The sequence below is a fragment of the Lepidochelys kempii genome, chromosome 7 (genome assembly GCF_965140285.1).
Source record: "Lepidochelys kempii isolate rLepKem1 chromosome 7, rLepKem1.hap1, whole genome shotgun sequence".
NCBI lineage: Eukaryota > Metazoa > Chordata > Testudines > Cheloniidae > Lepidochelys > Lepidochelys kempii.
In genome coordinates this window covers 54,136,132-54,160,932 of record NC_136386.1, presented here as the reverse complement: position 1 = coordinate 54,160,932, position 24,801 = coordinate 54,136,132, and the positions used below count along the sequence as shown (strand labels likewise).

The window sequence follows — 24,801 nt, the reverse complement described above, 5'->3', positions numbered from 1 at the left end:
ACAACTGGGAGCCTGTGACTAATTATTCCCATTGAAGTATGCACCTTGCTTATTGCAACGTAGGTTTTGGTTTTTTCCCTCCAAATTCCCAAGAACAGCTTTGGCAAACATGGTCTGAGACAGAAAAGCACTACAGAAAACCCGCATTAACAATCTCCTCCAATAGGCAACCATCATTGCATCCAAGTTTCTAGCACAATTTTGTGCAACCTCTACTCACAAGCTACCCCTACTAGGCAACTGATTTTGGCTCATGCCTTGGATGGTTCCAACATGTCTACATGCTTCCCCATCCCCACATGGCCCAGAAGTTTCACTCAAATTCCCAGAACATCCCAGTGAAACTGTGCTCTCACCTTTCATTTTGACAGTAGGGGAATTGGGTCCAGCTGATTGCTTCCTCCATCCTCTCCAGTTCTGGCAAAGGCTCTCTGCCTCAGAGATGAAGGAACAAAGGGAGTCTTCCTCAAAGCGGTCAGAGTCTTCAAACGAAAACCTTTCCCCGTCCTCCCACTCTGCAAACATGAGTTCCATCACATCCAATAGACACGAGGAAGGAAAGGGACAGATCTGCTCACTCAGACAGATGGATCAACGTGACTCCAGGACAACTTTTATCAAGAATTAAAAGTCCAGCTCCACTCAGGTCCCTGTACTACAACACCAGGGAAAAAACAAAGCAACAGCTGTCTCAAGCAGGGAGAGCAGGAAAGTGACATAAAATAAGGGAAACTCATAAAAATCCCAAAGATACCAAGTTCTTTAAAAAGTTTAAAAACTTTTATGTCCACAAAACATACTTAAACCCCAGGACTTGGTTAGTCTGTTGACTGATGCTTCCAGCCGTGACACAGGCATGCGTCTGACAGACACAGAAAAGTTTGAAGGTTTCAGCTGCAAGTGACCTGGAGAGTCTGATTGGGGGGGGGAGGGAAGGGGTGGTTTGTTTCTTTTAAGTTTCACTATAGATTCAGGTCTCCCTGAGATTGTGCTTTTCTCTCACAACAAGTGCAAAAAAAAAACAAAAAACCTCCCCATCACAAAAAAGGTAGTGGGGGGTAGGGTGGGACACTTCTCTGCGTTTGAATGGATGTAAAACCTCCCCTGTTCTCGTGAGGGGTCGGAATGAGGGGTGGTTCTCACGCACTGCCTAGGAGGCAGGGGGCGCGTCGCCGGTGAAGCAGCCCCAGGGCTAGGGGGAAGAGCGAAGGGAAAAGCAGCGCCCTGGGCAGGGGAAGGTTGGAGGGCTCTGCGGAGGAGCAGTGCCCGAGTCGGTGCCCGGGGGAGGAAAGGAGCCGTGTCGCTGGGGTCGGTGCCTGGGGGAGAGAGGAAAGGAGTGGTACCCCCGGTCAGTGCCCGGAGATGGGGGAGCGGTGCCCCCAGGGGTCAGTGGCCGAGGGGGGCTGCCCAGGCGGTGCTGGAGGGCAGGCGCGGTGCCCCAAGGGGGGAGAAGAAGCGGTGTCCCGGGGGTGGCTACCAGAGTGCTGGCAGCGTCTCCTGCCCCATGGGGCCAGCGGGCAAGTGCGGGGGCGCCGCTCCAGCGATTGGCGGACACGAACGGGGAGCTGCCGCCGCCTCCCGGGGCTGGGACCGCGCGGCTCCGGGTTGCCGGTCCCTAGCGCCCCATGGCCCCGGCTCCCCGCGCAGGCTCCACCGCAGCCCGGTCTCGGTCCCGGCTCCTCTCCTGGCGCAGGCAGCGGCCGGACTCCCGTCCCCGGCCGGGTAAGATGGCTCTGCGCTGCCCAGTATCACCTGCCGACCCCCCTCCAGCCGGGACCCGCTTCCGCCGCGCCGCTTCCGGCTTCCGCTCGCAGCCGTCCGCCCCGCGGCCACCGCCAGTCCCAGCATGCCACGGGGCCCGCGTGCATGCTGGGACTGGCAGTCCCCACCGGCTGGAGGAAAACACCTCACCAGACATTCTGGGATGTGTAGTTCCTATAGGGAGGGGAGGCTCACAGTGCATGCTGGGATGTGTAGTTCCAATAGGGAGGGGGTCCTCACATGGCATGCTGGGATATGTAGTTCTTGTAGAGAGAGGGGGCGCTCCCCAACATTCTGGGATGTGTAGTTTCTGTAGGGTGGGAGGCGACGAATGCCAGCTTTCTAATCACACAGAACCGAAGGCCCTAGCCCTGACCCTTCCCCGAGGCCTCGCCCCTGTCCTGCCCCTTCCCCGAGGCCCTGCCCCTGCTCACAACACCCCCCCCCAGTGGCTTGCTCTTCCCTACCCTCACTCACTTTCACTGGACTGGGGCAGGAGGTTGGGGTGTGGGAGGGGTGAGGACTCTGGGCTGGGGGTGCTGGCTCTGGGATGGGTCCAGAGATGAGGGGCTTGGGGTTCCGGAAGGGGCTCCAGGCTGGGGGGTGGGGCCGAGGGATTCAGAGTGCGGGAAGGGGCTGCAGGTTGAGGCAGGGTTTTGGGGTGTAGGAGGGGGTGAGGGCTCTGGGCTGGGGATGAGGGCTTCAGGGTGTTGGAGGGGGCAATGGGGTGAGGCTGGGGGTGCGGGCTCTAGGGTTTGGGGGGGGCTCAGGGCTGGGACACGGGCTTACCTCGGGCAGCTCCCGGTCAGTGGCGCAGCAGGTTCAGCTCCTGGGGGGGGGGGGGGGAGGCAGGAGGCTCTGTGGCATGTGCTGCTTTCACCCACAGACACCGCCCCCCAGCTCCCATTGGCCGGTTGCCAGCCAATAGGAGTGGGGGGGCCCCATTTAGGCTCTGGACCTGCTGGCCGCTTCCAGGGCGCAGTGCAGTGCCCCAGGACAGGTAGGGACTAGCCTGCCTTAGCCCTGCAGCACTGCCGCCGCCCGGGCTTTTAACGGCCTGGTCAGCAGTGCTGACCAGGGCCACCAGGGTCTCTTTTTGATTAGGTGTTCTGGTCGGAAAGCGGACACCAGGTTACCCTACAGGAGGCGCTCACCTTGCATGCTGGGATGTGTAGTTCCTGTAGGGAGTGGGCTCTCACACAGCATGCTGGGATATGTAGTTGGGGGTGGGGAGAGCTCGCAATGCATGCTGCGATTTGTAGTCTTCTACCAGCTAACAGTTCAGAGTGAGGGTGACCCAGAACACCCAAGGGGTGGAGGAGAGCAGGTGCTGCCCCCACCCAATACAAGCAGGGAAAGCTTATCCCCTGCAGGACACATGTGGGCAGTTCCCACTGAAGACTGTTCAGGGCCAGATGCTGGCAGAACTCCCCAAAGCACAGGGAGATGAGCACTGCTTCCTCTCCACTCCTCCACCCCTGCTGAATCCTGAGGCTTTTGCTCATCCTCACTCCTCCCACTCAGCTGCACCCCTCTAGCGATCACTTAATAAATGCCTCTCAAACCCAGCTCCTGCCAGATCTCTCTGCTGATGCTGCTTTCCCTCCTGTTATATGTACAAAATTGGTGCATGTTCCCCCATCATTCTCTCCCCTTCTATCAGCTTTGGGCTTCCCTCCCCTCTTATCTTTGAATAAGGTCCCAAGTCTGGATCCTAGCCCCCATTTTTGAGGGGGTCAGACTCCAGATACAGGCCCAGCCTTGAAAAATGCAACTCACGCACTTTCCTGGGATGCTTTAACTTGCATCTCCATCCAAGGCCTCTATGGGTCTTGCAGCAGCCAAGGTACAGGACACCTAGGCCTCACTGCTTTTGAAGAAGGAAGACCCACCTCCCCAAAAGTGCAATAAACTCTGGGTAACCCCTTGCAAGCAGGCTCATGTGTACATGGGAAGATGGGGCATAGATCCAATTCTGTGCTGGGTGGGAAAGGCCCTCTATACTGTTGGAATTCCTCAGGACAGGCAGTCGTGTCGCTGTTTTGTGAGCTCCTTTTGCTCAGGTGGCTGCTCTGACACAGTCAGTGGCCAGTACCTTACACACATGTGTTGTATCAACCAGTCAAGGTACTAACAAGCTTCAAAAGGACTTTATTTTCAAAGTGGAAACCTCTTTACCAAGCTGCTGCTGCACCCTCGGTAGCTTTCTCCCAGCCTCTCAACTCCTCCCCACTCCTTCCTGTTTCCTGTCCTTTCAGACTCCCAAAAGCCAGTGCTCCCAATTCTAATAATTACAAGCAGCATCTAAACACCACATTCCCTCCTCTCTTAAGAAACTCTCCCAATTAAAATAAACATTGTTGTTCTAACTACAGGAACAAATATGAAACAAGACACTATACTGTTGACAGAAATATTACACTGAAAACACTGTAGATACTACATAACACAGTCTCTAGTCCAGACAGGTGGTCGTCTGGGTCTGACAGGCCATCTCTCAAGTCCCGGTTCCAGTGCAATGTCTTGTTGTGTTCGTACTATGGTGAAGTCATCCAATGCAGACTGGGTGTTGGCATAGTCTCCCCTTGGTGCGTAGGCAGGTGCAAGGTAAGAAGCATTCCATACCCGCCCATCAGAAAGTCAATAGGTGTAAGGTCCCTTCTTCTCTATGATTTTAAGAGGAGCTGTGAATTTACGATCCCCTTTGCGTAAAATTCCAGGTTTTCATATTCTAACGAAGGAACCACACTCAAACTTTGGTTCCTTAGCACCTCGCCACTTGTCTGTGAAAGCCTTAGACTTTGCTTGGTTCTGTTCAACTGTTTTTCTCACCTCATCCTCGTTTGCAGCATGAGGTCGTGCCTTTAACAATCCAGCAATGTTCAGTTTACTATTCATCTGTTTCCCATGCAGTAACTCTGTGGCTGATCTTTGCATTGTGGCATGTCATGTAGCCCGGTATGCTTGCAAGAAATCAGTAGTGAATGGTATCCACAATCGCCCTTCCAGTTTAGCCTTTTGCATACCCTCTTTCAAACTTCTGTTAAACCGTTTGATTTCCCCATTGGCTTGAGGGTAATATAGGGATGACCTTGTGTGTAAAATGTTCCTCTGTGCTAGAAAAGTTTCAAACTCCAGGGAAGTAAATTGACTACCATTATCTGAAACCAGTTCTTTGGGGTTACCTTCCCCGCTAAAAACTGAAGAGACGAACTTAATTACTGTAACAGAAGAGATTTGCGATGTAAACACTACCTCAGGCCATTTACTGAAATAGTCTATTAAAGTGATGGCATAATGACAGTCACTTGGAGCAGTATCTAAGGGTCCTACAATGTCAATCACCACTTTTTTCCATGCAGATTCAGGAAGAGGAACAGGCTATAATGGAAGGGTACATGTCACTGCTGTCTTATCATGCATTTGGCAAGTGACACAGGATTTTATGAGTGCTTCAGTTTGAGAGTCCATCCCTGGCCACCAATACAGATCCCGTAGTCATTGTTTGGTTCTGACAATTCCTTGATGAGTATCATGTGCCAGGTGTATGAGTTTTGACTGTAATTCTTCTGGCACAAGGAGCTGGTGCGTGCCTCATAGCACACAGCCATCAAACAAAGAAAGCTCATCCCAAACTCTAAAATAAGGCAGCAAAACTGGGTCAAGGTTTTTAGGGTGACTGGGCCATCTCTTTGTCAGAAATTCCCATAGTTTTTGTTGAATTGGACACGCTAAACAAGCAGCTTGAAATTGTTCTCTTGTAACTGCAGTGAGAGTGCTTGTAATAAGCGCAACTACTACATCCTCATTCTCCGGTGAACCATCTGGTGAAGGCAAAGGCAGGCGAGAAAGGCAATCAGCTACCACATTTTGGTGTCCAGGCTTATATTGCTGTTCATAAATGAAAGAGAGTAGTCTTGCAGACCATCGAGCAATACGGTAATGCTCTTCCCAGTCCTTTTGTGGTGAGCAACGTTATCAAAGGGCTGTGGTCTGTGTGCAACTTGAATGTGCGGCCCCACAGGTAAGTTCTCCATTTTTCAGTAGCCCAGACACAAGCAACTGCTTCTTTTCTGACTGTAGAATATTTTCTCTCAGCATTACTTAGTGTCCTTGAAGCAAATGCAACAGTCCTCTCTGTGTTGTCCTCATGCAATTGTGTAAGAACAGCCCCAAGTCCATAATCAGAAGCATCAGTAGTTACAATTGTGGGCAACGCAGGACTGAATAGTGCAAGTACTGGACTATGTACAATCAAGTCTTTCACCGTTTTAAAACTAGCTTGTGCATCCGTTGTCCACGCTAAGTTTGAATTTCTCCATAGTAATTCCTGTAACGGTTCAGTGACAGAAGCATAATTAGGAAGGAGGTAAGACCCAAGAAGGAACGTAAGGTTTGCAAATCTGTTGGACAAGGAGCATTTGAAATTGCCAGGATATGATCTGGATTAGGTTTTAGTCCAGCCTGTGAAATTGTATGCCCAAGAAAGGAGAGTTCAGTTTTGCCTAAATTTGCATTTGGATCTATTGAGCTGGAGGCCTGCTGTGCTGATGCAGTTTAGTACATACTGCAGGTTATTGTCATGCTCCTCAGAAGTATTTCCAAACATGATAATATCATCCAGATAGCACTGAACTCCATGTTGATTCTTCAGAATCAATTATATCATTTTTTGAAAGGCACTTGGGGCAGGTGCGAGACCGTATGGAACACGTTTAAAACGAAATAGTCCCTCATGTGTACTAAATGCTGTGAGGTCTCTGCTATCTTCATGCAACATAACCTGGTGGTATGTGCTCTGCAAATCAAGAGTAGAAAACATCTTTGCTCCACGGAGTTCTGCAAATACTTCTATGTGAGGAAGAGGATGGCTGTCAATCACAATAGCTTTACTTGGCTCCCTTAAGTCCACACAAAGGCGAATGCCTCCACCCTTCTTCTGCCTCACTAGTACAGGTGAAACCCATTCCAAGAAGTTAATCTCTTCAATAATGTCCTCTTGAACAAGTTTTCTAAGTTCCTCTGAAACAGCTTCCCTGACTGAAAATGGTAAGCGCCGTAACTTCTGTCCTACAGGCATCACATTATTCCGCATTTTAACTTTATGCAGAAACCCATAAGCACAGCCGAGTTTCTCCTCAACCTTGTGTTGGGTCCCAGCCGAAACTGGTGTGTGTACCGCAAAAGTGCTTTGCTGAGGAAGATCAATTCATCCATTAATTACCCTGAGATTTAAAGCAGCCAATAAATCTCTGCCAAGGATAGGAGTGCCTTTGTGGACAATGTAGAATTCTGTAGTTACACAGCAATCACCAAAAGTAACTATAACTGGCAGGCAGCCATGTACTGGAATCTGGTTTTTCAAATAGCACACCAAGTGAAGTTTGGGTTCAGTAAGAAGCACATCTTTAAAGTAATGCAGATAGAGGGAATCGGGTAGTATAGATACTGCTGAGCCAGTGTCCAACATTAGCTGAATAGAGTGTGGTTTGCCTGAGGGTATGGCAGAAACGTTTACAGTGCACTTTATCTGTTCTGGAATATGTGCAGTAGTGATTTTGTCCACGCTCAGCACAGTAACATCTGGTATTGTAACTGCATGCACCTGTTGATTGAACTGGCTGCTGCGACATACTTTAGCAAAATGCCCAATCTTTTTGCAGTGATTGCACTGAGCTACTTTTGCCGGATATCCTGTGTAGCTTGCAAGGTGTTGTGGGGATCCACAGTGAAAACATGCTTTTACTGTATTTTGAAATTGCTGATTCGGTGGTTTTTCATTAGTTTTCCTCTTGCAATTGTGTGTCTGCAGTGGTCTGCAGTGAACTTTTCTGCAAAGGAATCACAGCCTGGACTGTGCCTCCCGTATCCATGCTCATTATTTTGGCTTCAGCTGTAGCTAACTCAATCTGAGTAGCAATGCTTATTGCTTTTTCTAGTGTAAGTTGTGGTTCTAGAAGTAAGTGTTCTCTTACATGAAGCATGGTTGTTTTCTCAATGAGCTGGTCTCTAATCATCTTATCTGCCATATTCCCAAAGTCACAAATTACAATCAGACTCCTCAGGGAAGCAATATAGTGCATCATAGTTTTCCCTCATTTCAGCTCACACTGGCAAAATCTGTAGCGATTAGGTACTACATTCACTTTTGGCACAAAAAAATTCTTTAATGCAGTGAGCACAGTCTCATATTTATCATCTGCAAGGGGAAAAGTGTAAAATATACACTGCCCTTCTGCTCTAGGCAGTGGATTAGCAGAGCATGCTTTCTTACTTCAGAAATCTCTGTAGTACTGATTGCAAGCAGATAAGTCTCAAACATATGGATCCAGGTAGTAAAAGCATTTGGAGGCTCACCTGGGCTTTGCAGAAAGGGTGCAGGTGGGTTCAGAGGCAGAAGATCCATCCTCATTGCCAAAATGTTGTATCAACCAGGCAAGGTACTAACAAGCTTCAGCAGGACTTTATTTTCAAAGTGGAAACCTCTGTACCAAGCTGCTGCTGCACCCTCTGTAGCTTTCTCCCAGCCTCTCAACTCCTCACCCCTCCTTCCTGTTTCCTGTCCTTTCAGACTCCCAACAGCCAGTGCTCCCAACTCTAATAATTACAAGCAACATCTAAACACCACAACATGCATTTGAAACTGATTGCCAGTAGGCAGGGATGCTGCCCAAAACAGCAGGGTTAGCCAAAAGACTTGTTACAAAAAGTGTGTGGGAATTTTATACACCTTTTGGAATGTCTGTCTAAGATTACTCTAAAAGTAAACGTATCCAATACTCTCCTTTTGCATAGCTGGCTTCTGTCCGTAGCACATATGTAGCAGAGCAGAGCACCAAGCTAAGCAAACAATTCCAAAACAGAGACTGGGAATCAAGCACTCTTTGTAGGGATAAAGTATCTTTTTGAAAGGTAATTCTACTCTGAGCAACACTATTAAAAAAAACACCCTTTGTTCAGCAGATCTGCTCGGGCATGTATCAGTCAATCAGTGTCAATCACTTGAGTGACTAAAATAAACTTTTACTACATTTTACTCCATTAACCCTGGAGAGCCAACATAACCAAGAGGAAGTGACCTGGATTCTATTCCTTCTTGTGCATCAATGGAATTATTTATCAGTTATGCCTGTGCAAACCCACTGAACACAATGGAGCTGCACACATGCTACTGAGAGCAGAATTTGGCTCATAACATCTATTACTGGTGATGCTGCATGAAACAAGAATAACTTAACTTCACTCTCATTTGATCTGAAGTCCTGGACACAGAACAAGCAAAGAACCCCACAATGAAATTTTAACTTTAAAAGTACATGTTTTTAATTGGGGAAGAAAGTCTATGGGAAAAGAAGAGAACACAAAGGAAATAAGATGAGGGGAATTCCTGCATGAATATTATGTCTGGAATAATATTTAGTGGAAGGAGTCATGTTCAGCAGTCAAATAAAACTATAAAGCCCATTCTGCTTACCTCAGACCAAGAAAGAATCTTCTTGCTCTAACAAAGCTTGGAGGAAGCTAGGTCTGTGGAGGGGGTGGGGGTGTAAAATGGGTTTAGATATTCTGAGTAACACTAATATTAGGAAGGAGGAGCCACCACCCATTCCATTTATATAAGGAGACATCTAAAGTGGAGCTAGATACATTGCTTCACCCAGAACACAGGTGATCCCACCGACTACTGGACAAAAGGTATAAATAAAAGGGAGCTGGGAGAATTATGGTTTTGTGAGGGAAGACCTAGAAAAATCACACTGCTAATATAGTAAAAGAGCACTGCCTCTATATAAGCCTTTTCCCCCTGTTATCCCAGTGTTGAAAGTGCTTGTTTTTACATTGTTTGTCTGAGATTATTTTAAAGCCAATGTGTGAATTTGGGGAATGGTCAGTACTAAGTCTTTTGTCTGGACTAGAATAAATGAATGTCTACCAAACTCAGGCAGTGTGCGCATTGCTCTTTTTATGGCTGGAAAGGTGAGGGTGGGGAAAGATAAGAGTCTAGGGGGAAAGGATCTAAGGAGATAAAGACAGAAGTAATGAGAAACAGTGGTGCTGGGGGAGAGGATGTAAACCTCTTTAAAGGGAGCAAAGCTACTTGGTTTAGAAACTCTCAGAATTTGTCTAATTTTACACATTAACTTAGCATGCAGGCCTTGATTGGCAAGCAATATCTTAACATTGCTATTTTATGTATCTGTGATTTCAAGGGGAACTGCTCTTGTGGCTAAAGGGTACACGATCTATCTAGGTTCCTATGGTACCTATCGCCATAGCATTTAAGATCCTGAACTTGCAAACATATGCTTAACTTATACATGTACGTAGTTCACCTGAGTGCAGTAGGACTACTCATATGTATGTAAATGTCTGCAGCAGTGGGGGCCATGGGGCATAAGTCTAGTATCATTCCCTTACTCTATTTCTGAGTCCAAAGTACTGGCAATGGGGGGAGGTTGCTGTCCTAGCCAGTAAAGAAAAGAAATACTTCACCAGCTCTAAAGTCAATTAAGACGACCCTGTCCAGGATTTCATGCAACCTAATGTGGTGTGGTGTTGTGTTCTAAAAAATCTGAACAATTCTTCTGGACTGTCTTCATAAGAAGGTATCTCAGATGATGGCTGGGTATATAGGGAATTTATTTATTTAATGTTCCTTTACATAGACTTTTACTATATAATGCCTTGTCAGTTTATTCCTTTAATATGGTTGTTTTGCTTTTGTCAGGGATTCCTGTTAAAGCCCCTGTCAAAGTTTGACTCAGACTCACAATTTATCAGACCACTCTGTTTTATTAGCAAAGCTGCTCTGCTAATACATTTAGAAGTGAGCTCCCTGAGTGGGGCTTGTGTCTTTTAATTTATACAGTTTTTTGGAGAACAAGTTACAGAGAAGTTACAGACAAAAGAAGAAAAAGATTTTAGTCACCACCCTTCGAGATCCCTGAGACCAGTCACGTATCTTCAATTACCTGCCACCCTTAACAATCTCCTTTAACAGCTTCCAGTTAACTTAACTAATTGCCCTTCACACCTTCCATTCTGATGCCTGCTTCTTAGACGTGCTGGCTCTATCTTAATTGCTTCTCCATTCAAAAGCTAACTGTCCCTACGTATGCTCCCTCAGATACTTTGTAACATGTTTTGGCATGCCCTCTCATATACAATGTATTCAGCATGTCCCCTTATACAACGTTATACTTATACAATGTTATACTTCCACAATCCCCCCTTTTGGTCAAGGCTACGCCCATGACCAATGACTTACTGGATTCCATACATCAATCGTTCTTTTTCATTACTTTCACTGGTGACATTTAACAACATTAGATTAGCACTCTGGTTAGGGGTAACCTGATGGATGGTGTGTCTTGTGCAGTTTTGGATACAACAAGAAATCAATTGAAAACACACAAAGATTATTAGAATTCCAAACAGGATAGTCAGGATTCCTTGAAACAACCAGTTTCCCAGACCAGAGAAATTGAATAAGTTACTTATCCATTTCCACAAGGAACTTGGTTCTTCGTGGGGAAGGTATGCAATTTGCTCCAGATGGCTAGCACAATTTATTACCTCATTAGTATTATCAGGTATGTATACACAGCATTCTGTTCCAATTAGAGCACAGGTCTCTCCTTTGGCTGCCAGTATTATATCTAATGCCCGACGGTTTTGGAGGGCCACTTGTCGGACTGCTCCTGCTTCTTTGGCTAGAGCTTTTAAGCTCTCTCCTGTTTCATTGGCCATGATCTCAACCACAGCTTGTAACCTTAAAAGCCTTTTTGCATGGTGGATTACCCCCCCTACTGGGACTAAAGAAATGCCAACAGTTTCTTCCCAAGTTAGGGGGCTTATGTTATCCACATACCATTTAGCATCTGGCAAGTCCCTCCTTTTTCGCCTGAAATTACGGAGGCGATTTCGTGGGAGGGATTGAAGCACCCGGAATTGTGGGAAAAGCTGAACAGGATAACAGATACCTGACCAATTTGCTGGTAACACAGTGTAAGCATTTTCCCCACAAACCCAATGATGTCCCATTAAAGCTGGGAAGGGTTGACTGCAACCCTTTGACATGTAAGAATTTACGAAGGAGGAATAGTATCCCCCAAAGGGCACAGGATGATTTTCACTGGGAGAAGAGGTAGCATTCACATGACATTTGTAGATGGTGCTGTTTTTCTCAGGGAGGCTGTAGGGGGAGCAAGAGATTGAATCTTTGGTTTGATCCCAGGTTGAGAGGAAGTTTATCTTTCCATACCCGGTTTGCCATTCTCCAACCTTGTTTGAATAGTCCCATACACCATGGGACATGATGTATTGGAGACAGCTGCTCCTCCCTAGATTCAGCCCTGTCCCATTACACACCCAGCACCAGTGGCCCTTTCCTTTCACCACACTTATAAGTTTAGGAACATATGTTTTTTCCAGCCCCCAAGTGTCATTTTCCTTCCATGTCCTTTTAAGCGGATAGGGTTCTCCAGCAAGCTCTGAGGAATTCAAAGGGATTGCCATGGTGGGGATACTAGCTTCTGAGTGAGCTGGGATGTGGCTGCAGACCCAGCAATTAGAAATATTCAGGATCTGGGCTATCTGCACCTGTTGTTGGATGAAAGAATTGTCACTGTCACTCTGGATTCCCCAGACCCTCAGGACACAGTAGCTGAGGATTAAGCTTCTCAAAGGACACATGTTGGAAGCAGGACTCTTTCTGGTTCCGACAACCCCTTTCGAGGGAACAGCAGTCACGGTTTTACGTCCACCAGGCAGCAGGCGCTAGGCTCACTACTGCTTCTTGTCTGTTGGGTCCTGCTGTCTGCTTACCCTCTGCTTCTGGCAACCGTTACGAGAGCGCAGATTGTAAGGTATTGCAGGCTGTTCCTCTTTGTCTTCTGGGGTTGAAGCTGGTCCTGCGTGGTCTTGCAGAGGTGCTTGGTCCCCTTGAGGTGGTGCTGGCTTACACTGTGAGGCGTGGATCCATGCAGCGATGCCGGATAATTTCACTGCTGTCTGGGTGGTGAGCGGTACCTGGTATGGACCCTTCCACCGGGGTTCCAAGGCGTGCTTCCGAAGGTGGTGCCGCAGGTAGACCCAATCACCAGGCTCAAGAGTGTGACAGGCAGCAGAGGTGGGTTCCGTCGGCCAAGCTGCTCGCACCTGCGAATGGAAGGAGCTCACAGCTTGCATTAACCCTTTGCAGTATTGGAGGAGCGTGCTGTGAGTTAGGTTTAGGTCTGGGGCTGGGGTAATAGTAGCCATTGTTCGCATAGGGCGTCCCATGATGATTTCAAATGGACTCAATTTGTGTCTCTGGGATGGGGATGACCGAATTTCCATAAGGGCCAGTGGTAAAGCAGCTGGCCAGTTTAACCCTGTGGAACTGCAGATTTTTGCCAGTTTATTTTTAAGCTCACCATTTCGCCTTTCAACTGCCCCTGCACTAAGTGGATGGTAAGGGCAGTGCAACAGGTGGGTGACATGTAATACCTGGTTTAGATGTTGAACAATTTTTCCAGTAAAATGTGTTCCTCAGTCACTAGACAAAATGGCAGGAATTCCCTTGGTAGGGATAATGTGGTTTAACAGACATTTTGCAATGGACAATGAATCAGCTTTGCGACAGGGAAAGGCTTCAATCCAACCCGAAAACAGACATATTATAACTAAAATGAATTCATATTTCTGACACTTTGGCATTTGTACAAAATCAAGTTGCCAGTGTAGGAAAGGTGCTTGAGGCAAACCCCGGAACCCTTGTGTTACTTTTACAGATTTGCCTACATTGTGGCTTTGACAAGTAACACAAGTGGCACAAAGAAAAGGAGGACTTGTGGCACCAAAGAGACTAACCAATTTATTAGAGCATAAGCTTTCGTGAGCTACAGCTCACTTCCTCAGATGTAGCTCACGAAAGCTTATGCTCTAATAAATTGGTTAGTCTCTAAGGTGCCACAAGTCCTCCTTTTCTTTTTGCGAATACAGACTAACACGGCTGTTACTCTGAAACAAGTGGCACAGTGGTGGGTTGCAAAGGAGCTGAAATGGGGAGACCACCACCCCGCCTTACTCATAGCAGAGACCATCCCCTCCTTGCCGACATGCAAAACACCATGTAGCAGGGCGGCTAGAGACGGGTAGAGTGAGAGGGGGGCTACAAAGGTACCAATGGGCGATCGCCAAAGGGAATCAGAATGCAAAGAGCAACCCAAAGCACTCCAGGAGTCTTTCTCTGTTTCTGGGGCAGAATCCTGGAGCTGAGCGAGATGAGACAGGGATGGTGGCGTTACAGAGACAGAGAGGGGACCAAGAAACGCTTCTGGTGAAGGTTTTATAGTGGCGGCATGTTTTGCAGCAGCATCAGCAAGTGCATTACCTTTTGCCACCTCGGTGTCTGCTGCTTAGTGGCCAGTACACTTAACAATTGCCAAGGCAGACGGTAGTAAAACTGCATACAGGAGGGCGGCAATGTAGGGGCCATTCTTGATAGGGGTACCAGTAGAGGTAAGAAAACCTCGAGCCTGCCAGAGGGTGCCAAAGTCATGCACAACCCCAAAGGCATACCGAGAATCAGTAAAAATAGTGGCAGAGAGCCCCTCGGCTAGAAAGCAGGCACGGGTTAGAGCAATCAGTTCAGCCACCTGGGCAGAGGTCACAGAGGGTAAGGGCACAACTTCTATGGTCTCAGAGAGAGAGACCACAGCGTACCCTGCAAGAAGGTGGCCTTGGTCATTTCTATAACAGGACCCATCAGTGAATAATACCAGGTCAGAGTTAGGGAAAGGTACATCTGAAAGGTCGGGGCGCGGGACAGTGATAGCGGAGACAGTTGCAAGGCAGTCATGGGATTCACCATCACTAGGTAAAGGAAGGAGGGTAGCAGGGTCTTGAACAAATCGCCACGATTTGCCATCAGCCTTTTGAACTGGGAGGATAGGGGTGTTACAGGGGCTGGAATAAGGGACAATAATTCCTTGTTCTTTTAATGCAGATATAACTGGAGCAATCCCAGCCTCTGCCTCAGGATTCAAAGGATACTGAGACAGGCGAGGCAGAGGTTTGGAATTGTCTACAGTAATCCGAACTGGGTCAGTATTTAATCGGCCCACTTCAGATGGGTGAGATGGCCATAGGGAGGAAGGAACCTGAGAGATTAGGCGCTATAGGGATGGAGTTAAGGGACAGCAAGGGACCGGAGTGGAGAGGGAAGTTTCAGACAGCAGGGAGGCTACAGAATCACATAAGGAAGACTGAGGGATTTGCAGATAGACACCATCTGGGGAGCAGTAAATAGAACAGCCAAGTTTGCATAGCAAGTCCCATCCCAGAAGGTTTGCAGGGGTGGAATCAGAGAGGAGGAATGCATGCTCCTCAGAGAGGGGACCGACCTGAAAAGACAAAGGTTTGAGAGGGGAAAAGAGGTAGGGATCCTTGTAATGCCAACAGCAGACACAGATTTTCCAGATCAGGGAACCTCAGGCAAGTCAGTGGTGCGGATTGTAGAAAGAGAAGCTCCAGTATCAACAAGGAAAGGGAGAGAGAGATCATTTACAGTCAGGACACATTCTCCAGTAGGGGACAGAGGTAATAAGGGAGCTAAAACTTTGTGAGGTTCCCCAGCATCCCGTCATTGTTGGGGTGAAAAATAGGGTTGGGGATCAGCTGGAGGAACCAGCGGGGGATTCACTTGATTTCCCATACAATTATTAGGTCGTCTTGGACACTCTTTTTTCCAGTGTCCAGGCTGTTTACAGTAGTTACAAACCCCAGTTAATCCAGCCCCCCGCCCCCTTTCGCAACCCCGTCCCTGTCCCCGGTGTGGTCTGCTTAGTCCTGAATAATGCTGTATCTGCAGAGCCATTAACTTTTGGGAGGACTGTTCCTCCTTTCCTTTTAAAGTGCGGTTGCAATGCTCTGCTACTGCCAGCAATTTGTCCATGGTTTCAGTCTCCCATCCCACACTTATTCGTTTTAACATGCTGCCTGTGGCAGGGAGAAGACCATCAACAAATGCATGTGCCAAGGCCCCCTGCCCATTTACATTGGGCTCTTGTATTCCTGAATGTTGTAGGAAAATATCAGTTAGCCGGGACCTATAGTCGTCTGTCTTGCCCTTGCTTACAGCAACATATTGCTGTCCAGTTTGTTTTAGGAGACCACACTTTGGGAATGGCTTGATGCAGGCGCTTCCAAAGAGCCATACACCGGTCTCTGTATGCCAAATCTGGGCCAGTACTTTTTATGGTTGAGTGGCGTGCCTCAGCTGGCCAGTCTGCAGCAGCCAACCATTTTTCATAATAACTGGCAGGAGCTAACAATTTACACAGTTGGAGGAAATCTGTCTCAGAGGGTTCATAGGTTTCACAGATTAACAGAAACTCCTCAGCAAATTTGACAGAGTTTTCCTGTGGTTTGGGAAAACTTTTAACTATAGATAAAAGTTCCGTACGAGTCCAGGGCTTATAATCCCATATGGACTCACTTTCTCCCATCTTAAGGACTCGTAAGGGTGCCACAACAGTTTGATCAGAGTCTCTCATTAACCTCCCATCAGGTTCTCTTTTCCAAGAAGAGATGTCAAGAGAATCTTTGCAGTCTGCTTTGGATTTCTTCTTCATAATATTTTGCAGAGCTGTGAGGCCAATGAGGGTATCTTCTTCACTTTCATTATCTGTAGTCACTGATGACTTTTCCTTTTCTGATTTCTTATTTGCGCAGGAGTATGGTGGGGGTGGGGTTTGATCCGGATCATTGCACAGGACTGGGCAAAGGGGAGCGCTCGGACTAGTGGTGGGAGAGACTGCATCCAATTGAACTGTTAGTTTTTTATTAGAATTTTTAAGAGAGGTGAGTTTTGACTCAGTCTACCTACGATTTGCCTCTTCCCACCACTGCATGAAGCAGTCTACTTCTCCTCTCTCCAATTTGGTTTTTGGGAGGACGAGTTTGCTTTTTAAAGCGTCCACTCGATCCTTGTCCCAAGAACCTAACAGTGGCCACTGTAATTTGGGGTTCTCTAGAGCTAATTTGGACCATTTTTCAAGAAACCTACAAGAGTCCGGACCCCTCCTAAAATACATAAAATAAGCTGGAGCTCCCTTAGGGAACTGTTCTACCTTAGACTTCTGATTACCCATCCAGGAGGACTTCACACAGCACTCACAGAAGAAGGAAATTCGGGCTCAGCAGAGCGGTACCCGGTGCAACACACAGAAAGGAGCCCACAGGCTACTGCCTCAGCTGCCCTTGCTTTCACACCAGGGGTTATACCCAAGGTGTGGTGCAGCTGCAGCTGTGCAGATTCCACTTATTCAGACCATGGGGACGGGGACCCCTTGGTCAGCCAGTCTCCGGACAGAGATGGCTCCCAGATTCACACACACACCACGGGGAAGACGGATAGACACAAAGACAAGACAGTCCTCAAACCGGTTAAAGCACAAAATAATAATTACCTGAGACGTCTGATTCCAGAAGCTGGATCCAAAGACCCCTACCCGAACAGAGTGGGAACCAACAAGTTCAATGGCGTAGACTGCGCTGCTGCTGTGTACCTTTCTGTCTTGTGGAGGATCGCTTGGACTAAGCGTCCAGGTGCCGGCTGCCACGATCGTCCTGCAAGGCAGTCAGGAATCACACAGCCTCAGTGAAGCCGCTTGCCATCTCGGTGGGACCTCCAAATTGTCAAAGTTTGACTCAGACTCACAATTTATCAGACCACTCTGTTTTATTAGCAAAGCTGCTCTACTAAGACATTTAGAAGTGAGCCCCCCGAATGGGGCTTGTGTCTCTTAATTTATACATTTTTTTGGAGAACAAGTTACAGAGAAGTTACAGACAAAAGAAGAAAAAGATTTTAGTCGCCACCCTTCAAGATCCCTGAGACCAGTCACGTATCTTCAATTACCTGCCACCCTTAACAATCTCCTTTAACAGCTTCCAGTTAACTTAACTAATTGCCCTTCACACCTTCCTTTCTGATGCCCGCTTCTTAGACGTGCTGGCTCTATCTTAATTGCTTCTCCATTCAAAAGCTAACTGTCCCTACGTATGCTCCCTCAGATACTTTGTAACATGTTTTGGCATGCCCTCTCATATACAATGTATCCAGCATGTCCCCTTATACAATGTTATACTTATACAATGTTATACTTCCACACCCCTCACTAAAGCCCCTATCTTGCGATACTTGAACACATGCTTAACTTCAAGTACATATATATCCTTGTTGATCTCAAAGGGAGTTCTTATGTGCTTAAACTAAAGCAGCTCATACATAAAGGTGTGTAGGATGGGGGTCCGAGTGTGTTTCTGGAGGATAGAAATCCATCTTTTTTAAATAAACATTCCTTTAGATAAGATTCTTTGGTAGATTTTTTACAATAATTTTATTCAACCAGTTCAAAATCTCCAATATGCAGAGACTTTTCCTGTTTTCTTGCTAGTAAAAGAGATACTATTAATTAACAATGGCTGCTGTAATTACTCTTTGTGCTAATAACATAGTCAGATAATTGGGTAATTACTGTGCTTGGTCCCTTGTATAGTGTTGAGGGGAGGATAGAGAAGGCTGCTTTTAACTAAACACAAGGGCCTGAATCCCCAGTTGGAGTAAACAGCTGTGGCTTACTGACTTCTCGGAAGCTGTGCCAACATACACCAGCTGAAAATCTGGCCTGGAGCAGTGCTTAATGTGTGCCAGGGCTTGGCAGTTCAGAGCCTTGGCACCTCTGGTGCTTGCTGCATCAGTTATGAATGTAAAATAATTGCTTCAGCCCCGGCATCTTTCATTACAAATTAGGCACTGCCTGTGAGCTTTAATACAATGAATTAGGTTTCTTTGCTAGCTTGCAAAGCAGAACTTGATGCGGGCATCCAAGGTCACTGAACAATGTGAGAAGAAAAGGATTCTCCAGCTGGAAGGAGAGTGTAGTGTCTCAATGACTGTAGCCTGTGAGCAGCCAGAGAACTGAGGTCCATTATACTTCCATTTTTCTTCTTTCTCTCACATCTTTCACTGGGAGCCATACCACCATTGTAGTTAGCAGGTTCATAGGATGATTTTCCTGACCACTGTGGATTTGGTATTACTTGATAAACTATGCATACCCAAATCCCTTGGCTAGAAAATAGTAAGTTATCTAACATGAATCCCTATTCCTATAGTTCAAGGAAACAACCTTCTTCTCATTTTAGCAACAACTGTGTTTAAGTAGAACAATTTTGTTAACTATCCCCCAGTGAGGCTCAAGAAAGCTTAAAGTCAAGGAAGTCTCCCTACCAGGACCTCACAGCTAGAATTTACTTCTGTCAGAATTCAGAGTAGCAGCCGTGTTAGTCTGTATTCACAAAAAGAAAAGGAGTACTTGTGGCACCTTAGAGACTAACAAATTTATTAGCGCATAAGCTTTCATGAGCTATAGCTCACTTCATCGGATGCATTCAGTGGAAAAATCCCCCAATGAGGCTCAAGAAAGCTTAAATCCACTGAATGCATCTGATGAAGTGAGCTGTTGCTCACAAAAGCTTATGCTCTAATAAATTTGTTAGTCTCTAAGGTGCCACAAGTCCTCCTTTTCTTTCTGTCAGAAGTACATTTAAGCCTGAACTATGTTGGGGAGGCACTGTCTGATACAGTAATGACCAGTTAATAAAGTAATCTTTATTAACTGCTAGCACTTGCTTTCATCCCACTCAGAAAGCTTTCTTCTGGAGTTTAAAATAGCAGCACTCTGTCGTCATGGTGTCTGCCCCAGGTACTAGGGTAAATGTATTACATTTTAAATAGCTGAGATTAAAAGCTATCCAGCTACTACAGAGATAGGATCCTTATCAATACTCCCAACAATAGGCATGATCATAGACAGCATTGCTTTGAATCTACTGTGACTTTAAAGATCATGGGGATCTGAAGAAATAAAGTTCAAAGTTGAAACTTTCAAGTCAGTCTGGGGGCTTGCATCTGCTCTGAAAAATCTCTACCCAAGATATTTGTTCTAATGGAGGTGGGAAGAGACATACTTTTATGAATAGAAAACAACCCTAAGGGTGGGATTCTGTGGTCTGACATGGGGCCTTGACATTAAGGTGTATTAAAAGCAATTGCTTAAATAGGTGGGCATTGAAAACAAGAGTAGCCCCCACATAGATTTCCCCTCATATCTGTAGAACATCTCAAGTGGAAGTTGTGGGACTGTTGTGTGAAGTGATGTTTTGTGGCTTTCACAGAAACATTAGGGTGTTGATAGCATGGAAGATGCAAGGAAAGTCATTAGGCAAGCGGCATGTGGCCAGAGATCTGGAAAAGCATTTCAACAGACAAGAAATGTGCTGCTTTAAGCTGGTACAACCCATCCAGAGTGTGTGGCTTTCTCCTCTGACCAGCATGCAGGGGAGTACAGGTGTGATTATGAACCCGCACTGTAATAAAGAAGCTCCTTTGTGTTAATTTTTCCAGCTGTGTGCATTGCATGAGGCATGGGCATATTTTCCTATCAAGTTCTCCCCATAGACAAAGGGTAAAGTTATTCTTGAGGACAGCATGAGAAACTACATCTGACAGTTTCAACACTTCTCTGCAAGTCAGGAGAAAATTCAACAAAGAGCCCTGCAGAAATTACTCAATAGTCAGTGAGCTTTTCTTCCTTAGGATGCTGTGCATGACAGTACCACAGTATTTAAGAAGGGGAAAGAAAGAGAATTAGACAAATCTTATTCTTCCTCCTTATACTTGCTCTTCCAAATTCAGCATCTGCAAGTTGGGGAAAACTGATCTTGCACCTGCTCTATTTCCTGTTCTAAACTGTTGCTGTGCACTATCAAACATTGCACGTTCCACCCCAGAAATGGCTGCATTTCAGTGGTGGGTGCGGGATATAATGGATAGAATTTGTAAAGAGTTTTCATTTTCCAGTGGTACGGAAAGCACTGTGCAAATGTAAGATTTATCCTTTCTGAGTCTGCTAGACAAACTCAATAGCAAGAACAGCTGAGCTTGGGATTTCATATCCTGCAACAATGAGGTTCTCCCAGCTGGGATATCGAAGGTCTGATTTTAACTGGACTTAATTTCCCTCTCGCACATTGCGTAGTCTCTAAAGGTGACCTGCAAAGGAGAACAAATGGGATGGGTCTTTGCTTTGTGCTGTGCATTTGAAAGGTCTGTTTATTAAATTTAAAGCTGCTATTTCTCATGGAAACTGTATTATTCTTCCATTATCTGTGGCATTTTTAGGTTCTCAAATCCTTTTTTTTTTTCCTGTTGCTGTAGGAGTTCTGAGGGAGAATAGTTTATTGCAGAAATTTAAAAATATCGTTATCTAAATCACTTATTTTTATTGTCTGCCATTACAAGTATGGGTAAAGCAGACAGGGCTTTAGTGGAATGGCAGATTTCTAAAAGCATACAGCCAACTATTTCGGCTACACTGGAAACTTCAAAGCGCTGTTGCGGGAGTGCTCCCATGGCAGCACTTTGAAGTGCGAATGTGGTTGTGCGCGAGCCCTGGGAGAGAGCTCTCCCAGCGCTCCTGGTAATCCACCTCCACAAGGGGTTTAGCTCGGAGTCTGTTTACACTAGCGCTTTAAAGTGCTCAGACTTGCTGCGCTCAGGGGGGTGATTTTTCACCCCCCTGAGCCAGCAAGTTAGAGTGCTATAAAAGGTAAATGTAGCCAAGCCATTAAACCAGTAGAGGAGATACAAAGAATGAGCATGCTCTAGGGGTATGTGATAATTTTGGCAAGTTGCAACTGAACTTGTTCAGTTTAAATTCTTTTTTCTTGGGAAGTTCCAATTATCAATTGCTGTTGGAGACAGTAGTTTATTTTCCAAGATCAATTGTTCTGCTAGAGTGACTCTTGATTTGTCATAATGGTAATTCCTATAATATACTAAATGCTTTCTCCCTCAAAATCGATGGGGAATAGACTGTCCCCTTGTCACTTATTTCAAAATATTGCTGTTATGTTCACTGATGGATGGAACAAATACTTTATTTTTTTAGCGTGTGTGTGTAGTCCGTCGATTTGACGATGATGTTTTCATGCTCTCTCTTTTTGTGGGTTCTAGAGTGACTCTGAAGTCTAAAGTGTGACGCGCATGCTTGTGACCAGATCGGGCAGACAAAATCATTGGTGAGCGTCTTGGCAGCTCACCAATTTCCCTTTGCAGCTAACAATCGATTATTTCTGTCCTCTTCAAAGGCTTGAAAAGCTCTGAGTTTTGTGTGTTGCCATGCTGATCTATTTAATGCAGTCTTCTCAAGATCATCCTGTTTAATTGCACCAAAGTGTATGCTGTTCTTGATGCCATCCTTGTAGTGCTTTCTGGGGCGGCCTTGAGTCTGATGTCGTTGTGCCAATTCTCCATAGAAAATTTTTCTGAGAAGTCGATATTCAGGCATCCTAATGATGTGTCCAACCCAGTGTAGTTGGGCTTTTATCAGCATGGCCTCAATACTTATGGCATTTGACTTTTGGAGAACCTCCAGGTTGGTAATTTTGTTCTGTCAGCGGATCCCCATAATGGCACGCAGAGACCACATATGGAAGGCCTTTAGCTGTTTGATATCCCATTTGTATGGTGTCCAGGTCTCACAGCTGCAGAGGAGAGATGTGAGCACAAAAGCATTATAAAGTTTTATTTTTGTTGAGAGAGTTATGTTGTGGGATTTCAGGACTTTGTTACGTAGCTTTCCTAGTGACTGAGAAGCTTTCTGTATCCTGTTCATGAGCTCTTTGTCAAGAGATCCATCATTGGAGACATTGCTGCCGAGAAAGGTAAAACTGCCAACTTGCTTTAGTTGGATTCCACTAATGGATATGGTAGGGGATATAGCATGGAGTGGTGAAGATGACTGGTACAACACCACAGTTTTCTCCAGGCTAATTGTGAGGCCAAACAATTTTGATGCTTCAGTGAAGTGATCTAGAATGCACTGGAGATCTCCCCCGTGTGTGCGCTAGGAGGACACAATCCACAAAGAGCACTTAGTTCTGTTCTATTAGTACTTTATTTTTTTTAGCATGTAGAAAGGGAATATTCATGTGGTTATTTAATCTCTGATTCCTGTGCTTCTAGCCAGACATTTACAGGTGCATATCTGAGAAGCATTGAAATGATCTCAGAAGTTGAACATTGAGGTTGAAATAGTGAAAAACAAAAACTAGTTTGAGGAATCATGAATTTTGGAATAGAAACGCTTCCTTTTGGATTTAGCAGCTTCCAGTCTTTGTCTAATCCTTTCCCGATAAAGATAGAAAGAAGGCTTCAGAGAGTTTTTCTTTAGTGGAATTCTGTATATAATATGGGTGTTAGCATAACATTAAAGGCTACTTCAAAAATGGTTTCATTATTGTAAAATGAGTCACTGGTAAGTAGCTCTGATAGAAAATTGAGTAATCAAAGATACTATCAAAAAGAAAAGGAGTACTAGTGGCACCTTAGAGACATAATCAATAAGCTTATGCTCAAATAAATTGGTTAGTCTCTAAGGTGCCACTAGTACTCCTTTTCTTTTTGCGACTACAGACTAACACGGCTGCTACTCTGAAACCAAAGATATTATATATACCAGATCTTAAAATTACTGTTAAATATTTGTGCTAGAAAGCAAGAGAATAACTTCTCTCATCAGTAGTGATTAATGTAACCACAGGATAAGATTTGATGTATCAATGTAGCAACTCCCCTTCAATTACCACAGGATGCGGTTAATAGATTATAAAGTCAGAAGAGACCTTATGATAACCTACTCCAGCTGTTCTCAAACTTCATTACATTGCGACCCGCTTCTGACAACCAGAATTACTATGTGACCCCAGGCAGAGCCTGATGCCTTGCCCCACCACCCTGGGTTGGGGAAGAGGGGGCTGGAGCCCGAGTCCAAGCCCGAGCCCTGCCACTCAGGCTTCAGCTTCAGCCCTGGGTCTCAACAAATCTAATGCTGGCCCTGGTGATATCATTAAAATGGGCTCACAACCCACAGTTTGAGAACTGCTGACCTAGTCTGACCTCCTGTTAAACACAACCAATAGGTATATACTATATAGCACAATAAACATAATATATTTAGGGCTGTCAAGTGATTAAAGAATTAATCGTGATTAATTGCACTGTTAAAGAATAATAGAATGCCATTTATTTCAATATTTTTAGATGTTTTCTACGTTTTCAAATATATTGATTTCAATTACCACACAGAATACAAAGTGTACAGTGCTCACTTTATATTATTATTTTTGATTACAAATATTTGCACAGTAAAAAACAAAAGAAATAGTATTTTTCAATTCACCTGATACCGAATGGTGGCCAAAGCACGAAGAGACATATGAATGTTTAGCATATCTGGCACATAAATATCTTGCAATACCAGCTATAAAAGTGCCATGCAAATGCCTGTTCTCACTTTCAGGTGACATTGTAAATAAGAGACAGGCAGCATTATCTCCTGCAAATGTAAACAAACTTGTTTGTTTTAGCTATTGGCTGAACAAGAAGCAGGACTGAGTGGACTTGTAGGTGCAAAAGTTTTACATTGTTTTGCTTTGAGTGCAGCTATGTAACAAAAAAAATCTACATTTGTAAATTTCACTTTCACAATATAGAGATTGCACTTCAGTATTTGTATGAGGTGAATTGAAAAATACTGCTTATTTGTTGATCATTTTTACAGTGCAAATATTTGTAAAAAAAAATAATATAGTGAGCACTGTACACTTTGTATTCTGTGTTATAATTGAAATCAATATATTTGCAAATGTAGAAAGACATCCAAAAATATTTAATAAATTTCAGTTGGTATTCTATTGTTTAACAGTGAGATTAAAAGTGTGATTAATCGCAATTAATTTTTGAGTTAATCGAGTGAGTTAACTGTGATTAATCGACAGCCCTAAATGGATTTCAAAAAGGCAGACTTTAGCAAACTCAGGGAATTGGTCGGTAAGTTCCCATGGGAAGCAAGCCTAAGGGGAAAATCAGTTCAAGAGAGTTGGCAGTTTTTCAAAGAGACATTATTTAGGGCACAAGAGCAAACT

General features: G+C 45.2%; 1 protein-coding gene across 3 annotated transcripts in view; it reads right to left on the bottom strand.

Annotated features, from left to right (window-relative positions):
- Positions 1 to 1,862, bottom strand: part of ZSWIM8 (zinc finger SWIM-type containing 8) — a 147,455-nt gene extending 145,593 nt beyond the window's left edge. For 2 of the 3 annotated variants that reach the window (XM_073352871.2, XM_073352872.2), the window contains exon 1: positions 357 to 1,862. In XM_073352871.2, coding sequence (XP_073208972.1) covers positions 357 to 534 — 178 coding nt within the window. In that variant the 5' untranslated portion in view covers positions 535 to 1,862. The remainder of the gene's footprint in view (positions 1 to 356) is intronic. The other variant, XM_073352873.2, reaches the window with a different exon arrangement.
- Between the last annotated feature and the right edge of the window lie 22,939 nt (positions 1,863 to 24,801).